The sequence below is a fragment of the Lipophrys pholis genome (assembly GCF_963383615.2).
Source record: "Lipophrys pholis genome assembly, chromosome: 16".
Taxonomy (NCBI): domain Eukaryota; kingdom Metazoa; phylum Chordata; class Actinopteri; order Blenniiformes; family Blenniidae; genus Lipophrys; species Lipophrys pholis.
The window spans coordinates 3,613,050-3,620,949 of NC_137634.1; the positions used below are offsets into that span (position 1 = coordinate 3,613,050).

The 7,900-nt window shown below is 41.8% G+C and overlaps 1 protein-coding gene across 1 annotated transcript in view; it reads right to left on the minus strand.

Moving 5' to 3' along the window:
* The window catches only part of uvrag (UV radiation resistance associated gene), a 108,113-nt gene extending 101,464 nt beyond the window's left edge, over window positions 1–6,649 (minus strand). The window contains exons 1-3 of the mRNA XM_080483185.1: window positions 6,351–6,649; window positions 2,950–3,067; window positions 2,151–2,185 (exon numbers count right to left, since the gene is read on the minus strand). Of these exons, the coding sequence (XP_080339311.1) occupies window positions 2,151–2,185; window positions 2,950–3,067; window positions 6,351–6,455 (258 nt within the window). The 5' untranslated portion in view covers window positions 6,456–6,649. The remainder of the gene's footprint in view (window positions 1–2,150; window positions 2,186–2,949; window positions 3,068–6,350) is intronic.
* Between the last annotated feature and the right edge of the window lie 1,251 nt (window positions 6,650–7,900).

The following is a 7,900-nucleotide window of genomic DNA, read 5'->3' on the forward strand; positions in this document are numbered from 1 at the left end:
ATTAACCCTAAAGCTTGATCCCTCGTTCTGTTTGTACCCCGTCCTTGAACGCCCAGACTGAACAGTGGTCCTCCAGTGCAGCGGCAGCAGGGTCGATTCTATGATTCAATTAGGAACCATTTCCCTCCATCAGAGAGAAACATTTTTTAAAATCTAACATTCTTTGGGTCACATTAATGGACGGAAATGGAGAGGAAAGCAGAAGTGCAGAGTGAGAGGAAGTAGAGAGGCACAAGCAGTGAGAAAGAAAACAGGAAGACCGGCAGGAAGGAGACGGAGTTACTAGAAAGCTAACGTCAGCAAGGATGCTCAACTCAGCGCGCCGGGAGACGACAGGAGTCACGACTCCTGCGGCGCATTATACTGTCTGAACGGGCGGGCCTGGAAACCCGCTGAGCTCAGCTCAGCTCTCGACTCGGCGCTAATGTCTCGTTAACCTCCGCTGCCCTTTATGCACCATCCAGGGTCACGCGGAGGAGAACACGGATCGCAAAAACTGATGGATGAACGGACGGCAGAGGAATTCACGCAACTGAGATACAAGTCGGGCTGAGTCAAGTCTGACAGTGAAGCGTCGCTCGGAAATACAACGATTAAAAGTAAACAGGAAGTCAAAGAAGTCAAACCTTCATTCACATTTTTTACCCAAAAAAGACACATTCAGCTCTTATTTCGTCCGTTGCTTCCATGAAGCCTTATTCTAATGCAACTCGCTTTTATTTTGACAGATTCGTCTTTCTCTTCAATCTGACGCTCAGACATTTCTTCTCCCACTGTTGACTTTGAAAGTTTACTTTTGTGTATATTTGAGAAGGGATGTTCCATATCTTCACATCACTTAGAAACCACTAGTCATTTCAGCAGAATATTTTTTTTAATAAATGATCCACTTTAAAGTTTGAGCATTTACAATAGACATCTATAAATGATTTAAAAATATATATTTTAAGAAAATATAATTTTCAAAAAAGTCTCATATACACAAAGTAAGAAACAATTGAGTTGATAAATAAACTGTGCAGTTGCTGAATCTCTCCTCGCTTTGATTAAGATGCTGAACGAAAGTTTTGCGATGCGTCAGACAAGAACATTTTATTTTGAAAATATTGGCATATCAGATTTTGGCACATATCCACTTGCAAAGTCACCAGCAGGAGAAACACTGGTGGAGCTTGTACCAACAGAGTTACATAGATTATGGCTCCATTGAAACAATTGAGGAAATTAGAGCTGAATTGATCTTTTTCAGTGGAAAACTGGAGAATGAAAGTTTGAAACTGCAAGATGAAGCGGCTCCAGTCCACCAAACACCCCGAGACAAGAGTGGAAACCCAAAGAGTTTATCTTCAGAGAAAAGGAACGCATTGTTACAGAATAAAACAAAACAAAAAAACTGGATTTCACATAAAGTGTGTTATGATGTTCTTTCAGCTCGGCGAAAAAGGAACTTGACTTATGATTTCAGGAGCTGCAGCCACCACTGACCAGAAACTGTGACTTTACATTTACCACCACTTTGAATAATTGCAGCACAATATATTGTGACATTATCATCATCACAATATCAATATTACACAGAAGTGGCTGAAACGGAGATGGATTATGTTTCCGTGCTCTGTATGGCAACACTTCTGACCAATCAGATCGAGCCTTTCTGCCCCGAGATACGACTGTGTGCGAGTGTGTGTGGAATAAGGAAAAAAAAGAAAATCACAGGTGCAATAGATAAGGAACCAAAGAAAGAGCACGGTTATTCAGTAGACATCAAATACGTATGTGCTTGTTATTTATCACATATTCTTTTAAGGTAGATTCTACATAGCAGCAGGTTTGGGAATGTGTGAAGCATAAGAGTTACATCACTCTCTTTTTCTGCCCCTTATAACAGTAGAAAAATCACCATGCACATGTAAATCTGCCTGGAAATTACAGCAAAAGGTCAATGTGACATAGTAGGTCCTTGATTTTAAATCACCAGAGGCACAGCCGTCACAGCTGCACTTGGACATATTAATAAAATTAAGTGTTTTTGTGTTTGTTTCCTTTTCCTCACAGACACGGCAACAAATCTGCGTACGTAATGAGAACATCTTGAAGCCATCCGAGGAGGCAGGCAGGAAGAGCTTGAAGCGTTAGGTAAGAACACTCACCAGCGAGTCCCGTATGACTTCACTCTTGTAAAAATCTGAAAGCACAACGCAGATTAAAAGAGAGAAGGAAAACACTCATGAGTACATGGATATGTCCCAATGTCATCCAAATAGCGGGAACAATATTGTGACTTCACTGCACTATGAGCACTTTCAAAGTCACAACAACAAAATGTTGTTAAAAATCACATGACTGAACTTGTCCTTATTAAAACTCCCTCTCAGTTCTAACACAGCAAGAAGCCACATTCATTATTAAATTCTTAGTTTATAGTTTGAAAGATTTTTTAATTTATTTTAAATTGGTCTTTAAAAGAGCCATGAAATGTGTTTAATAAATCCTGACACGCAGACTTAAATGTCACATGACTGACAAGCAAAAGATATTTAATCCTCATCTTGAAGGCCTGAAAAGACCAAACATCCTCAAAAATATGTTTTTCTTGAAGATCAGGTCTATTTTATCCACTTTTATGAGATTTTGCATAAAAGAGTAAAATATTGGATTTTTTTTAATCATCTTGTATGAGGTTTATTGTTAATAATTACCTTCCTATCACTCAGTTAATCCAGGAATCGAGCAATAGCTGCAGGTCTACACACAGATTTGTGGTCAAAGGTTTCATCAGGATGACAAAACTAAATAAATAGAGCATTCTAACAGTTTCTATCTGCGTGCATGGAGCTGAACTCCAACAACCAACACAACTTACATTAATGTAAAACAACTACGTATGAAAATAAAGATCCAGCAGGTTTCCTATCTGTGTGTGTGTGTGGGATCGGCGTTGGCACTGACCTCTAGAAATGCGCTCCCCTAAACAGAGGTGGAGGGTGAAGTAAGTGTCCAGCAAAGGGGAACCATTCTTGTTGACGATGTTTCTGGCCGCGATGCTCCGGAGATGACGCAACCGCCGCTGTTTGGCAGGGAAGAGGAGAAAGAGATGGAGAGGAAGTGAGTGAGTGAGGGAACAAGCAGTTGTGAGGAAGAATAACACACACACACACACGCACACACACACACACACACAAACATATGACGAGTGAAAAGAGAGATGCCTGCAGAGATCGATAAGGTATCATCATTGTCTAATCTATACATAAACAGCCTGAAATAGCAGCGATTCCAGAAGTTGAGACAGCGCGGGCATGACGGCTTCATGGTGGGATAACAGAGCCACTAAACAAGGCAGGCATGGTCAGTCATGAGTGTCACATGATGAACGTGTGAATGCTTTTAGCTCCGCTGACCATTTATCGCAGAATCTTCAACTGGCAGGGAGACACCTGGGGACAGACGGCGTCACCAACATGTGACTGTTGACACAATCGCGGCAGTGTGAAGGAAAAGAGCGACTTCAAAGCTCCCATATTCCAGCGTTTTTCAAGAATTTTCACACAGAGATCGCACAACATCGTGCATTTCCCCAAATTCAGCCAGTCTAAAAGTCCCTCTAATGAGCTCTATCGAGAACAGGCTGTTTCTGTGTCAGTCCACATCTAGTCAAGGCCCGTCTCGGGGACAAGAGCTTTCCGGTGTTTCAGATGAAGTGGTTTCCCTGCCAACTTTAGCGTCCCTTGTTGCTGCTAAAAACAGATGTCAGAAACCCAACAGAAATCTGTAGCCGTCCTGACGAACGCAGTTTAACAGCATTTACAATGAAGTTACGAAGTGCTGTACCTTTAGTTTGTCTTATTTTGATATATGTTGTCACGAGCAGCAACAATTGACGCTAAAGGAAGTTTAGTCAGTGTATCAGTAAGGCAGAGCTCCAGTACCCTGCATGATGTCATGAAGGGAAAATCTCTGATTCACTTGTATAGTCACTAAAAGTTGGAGCAAGCGAGAGAGATGACAGGTTATCTTACACTTCTGTGGCTTCATACACAGGCCATAGGGAAACATATTATAAACATTATCAAGGGAATTTTTGCAAAACATAGGAACTTTAAGTGATAAAAAAAAAAACAACATTTTGATTCAGAACAGCTTCAGGCAAAGACGTCACCACAGCACAACTTCTCTCCTGACCAAGCTGACCCAGCCTCTCTCTCTCTTTCTCCTGCAGCTATACACACACACACACACACACACACACACACACACACACACACACACACACACACACACACACACACACACACACACACACACACACACACACACACACACACACACACACACACACACACACACACACTAAATCTAAGTCATGGGATTCCCTATAAGATTAGAGAGGCCTCCCAAACACAAAAACAGATTGTTCCTCAGGATACTTTCTTTTTCTTTAACCCCACTCCTTAAAAAAAAATAAAAAAATACCAGAGCACATTTCTGAGAGGGCTAATGTGGACCACAGGCAGAGAACAAAAGTGCTGCCCAATGAGAAGCTACACAAAGATCTGAGCCCTTATTAAAGGCTATAAGATCAAAGTCTAGGCCTCTATAGAGTTCATTTAAAAAATGCTCTCACAAGTGATTAAGAGCTAGTGTGACAAAGTTATTAGATGGTCACAAGTTTTCTGTTGAACATCTGTAATTCCAGCCCATGAAACCAGACTGTTCCTTAAGAAAAATGACCTCAAAGACGCCCACAGAATGATCCGAGACTATGCATTTGTAGATGTAATCTCAAGGAATTATATCTCAACAGAAATACATAAGCAATTAAAACAAGTCTGTCTGGTAAATTTGGAGGGTATATCATCAAACTCAGGGTTTTTTAGGATGCATTTCACATGATTAACATGACTAAATAATGTAATAAATTTGTCTAAACTGCGAATGAATTATTAAAAAGGCTTATTAGGTAGCAGCATGCCATGACGCCATTCAAATGCATTTATAAGACTACAAAACGAGTGTTTTACAACTAAATGTGTCAGATTCATTTGATCTAATTGAGAAATTATAAGATGTATCGTCAATCTTGTAGTTTCTTGGAACGTGATCACACTAATCTGTCATCATCCGTCAGTTTATGAAGTTTAAAGACCAACGTTTTTTACATTATGAGAACAAAAGTGTCATTTTATTTCTGCTTTGAAACACTATATGAAAGGAAGCGATGGGATACAGAGCAGGCCGATGAGATGCTGAGTCAGTAACGCCCACACTGAATACTTGTGATGCTCTGACAAAAAACAATGTGTTGCTGCACGTAGAAGAAACAGAAAGTTGCACTCGCAGCATCGCTTATTAGACAAACACATGTTCATTCCTGATGTGGACCTGAGTGTGTGCAGATGTTGGCTCTTAAAACTGCAGTTTTCCAGAATCTCCAGATTACTCACCACTGAGCACGAATCGTGCGTGAATATATATTCAATCTAACCTGGCTGCAGAGTCATGGACGCTGTTGTGTGTGTGAAGGGATGATGAACTCATGAGATGAAGGTCAATGAATGAATGAATGAATGAATGAATGAATGATGTGTTTTAGGCTGCTGTAAACAGACTTGACGCCTCAGAGAGCCCTATTGATATCAGATCAGGGCTGGATATGTCCTCAGATGGGATTAAATCAGCTCTTTGAGACAGTTCTGTATCGGTATATCGACATGAAGCAGTTGAGGTGAAGGGAGCTGTCACCTGCGTGCTGTCATGACGCCAACTTAAGTTACCATTAGCATTAGCATTGCACACAACTAAACATGCAGGGGGATTTGAGGGGGCATACCAAAACAGACAGCCTCAACAAACCACAGCAGCGGTTTAAGTCGCTTTGGTGTGTTTGGGTTGTCAGTCCACTACTAGTTATTTAAAGTGAGAGAGAGCTAACTGCAAGTTAGCAGGTGCTAGGAAACTAGCAAGCCTGTGTTACGGATCAAGTGGCCTCCCTGTTAATCGGTGACCGACTTCCGTTAGCGTTCGTCGTTCTGAAAGTGACAGCAGATGTTTAAATGAGACTCACAAAATAGACAACAATTGAAAACTTTATTGTAAATATGATTAAACTGTGTTCATCAGGACAACTACGGATTTTTTTTACATCGGCTGTTACTCGCAGCAACAACCGACGCTAAAGGAAGCCGGTCACCAGTTAACGCGGTAACCAGTTAATCCGAAACACCTGACAGGCCTCCGAGCTGCACGCTGGAAACTCTCAAAGCACTATGAGAAACACGCCGTAACACTTCCGCAGACTTCTCCTGAAAAGAGCGGACAGTCGACAGGAACGCCCGTATGTTTGCGTCTACCTGCTGCGATGTGAGCTCCACATGCAGGGCTCTGGAGGATGAAGCTCCGGAGTTGGAGACAGAGGCGGCGGGGAGAGCGAGAGCCCGACCGGTGATGGAGTTCATCCTCCCGTCGGCATGCAGCGGCTCCCCCTCATTCAACGAAACATCCCATCTGAAAGTCTATCTGAGCTCCGGCTTGTCAGAGGAGCGACTCGGACGCGGTGGTTCGTGAGCCCGAAGCGCCACAACAGCTGTCAGCTAACCGCCGGGACGTAAACAAAGTCCGGGGTCTTCGCTTACGGACGGTTCGGAAATCCGTCTCCGGTTGGGCGGTGCGACGTTCCGGCCTCTGATTGGCTCATATGGATGTCTGTCATTTAGGGGCGGGGCTTGAGGTTGGAATCCCGTGTTGCTATTGGCTGTGGGATGAGTTTATTTTCCCGGAAGGGGTGAGTGCCCGTGGAAATCTGTCAAAGCTGCAGAATATGAGGAAGTTGCAGTGCAGCGTGACATGCAGGTGACAGTTACACTGAAGCGTGCAGGCCTCTTTCACTCTCAGTCCCAATGAAAACTGCTGCAACCAGCAAGGGAAAGCTTTTGTACTGATGCCACTCATCTGTATGTGCACCGATAAAAAAAAAAAAAAAAAAAAGAAGATGAACTTCAAAGCATTACTCTTAATTGCAACAGAGAGGAGGGAAAAGGCCCAGATTTTAGTGCTGTGAGTTTAAAGAGAAACCACACTGATATTATTCCCCCACTTGTAAAAAAATAAAAACACATGTTATATTTTAGAAAAAAATATATAGAGAGAAATTCAATATAGAAATACATAATTCCATCAACATACAAAACAATACAAAGTGCCTGAGAAAGCAGGTTTACAATTTTAGATATGAATACACATTGCTCTAGCCTAACAGAGCTCAGGGCCTTTCTGTGTGGAGTTTGCATGTTCTAGGTCTGAATGTGAGTTTTTGTTTGTCTGCATCTCTGTGTTTGTCCTGTGATGGACTGGTGACGTATCCTGTCCTCACTCATAGTTGGCTCCAGCGCCTCGTGAGCCGCAAGAGGATAAAGCAGTAGAGAAGATGCACAGACGGACAGACAGACAGACATTATTACCCTCTTCTGACTTTGTTGTTTGATAACAAACCTTGTGTTTCAATATAATCTACAAAATGACATAACAAATGACATAATATCAACTGAAAGACAATTTTGACTTGACAACTGTTTCGTACAAGTGTATACAGAATGGAATTTCATTGCTCAGCTCGGACATCAGGTTAATGAAAAAAAGAAAGAGAACAACTTTTGATAAAAGCACAGAATTCTAGAAAATAGTGTCATTTTTATGTACTGCTGGTTTTAGAGCCAAAACTGAGAGGACAGAAGAAGCCCTCCATCACTACCACCCCGAGCACAACAATGGCTTCATTTAAATATGATTAGTAAATTTAATATAGCATAATCCACCTTTAATGGATGCTCGTGTGTACAGCATGTGTTAGTTGATTTAACTGGAGCATACATCATTTGTTTGTTTATCTTTTTGTGAGTAATTC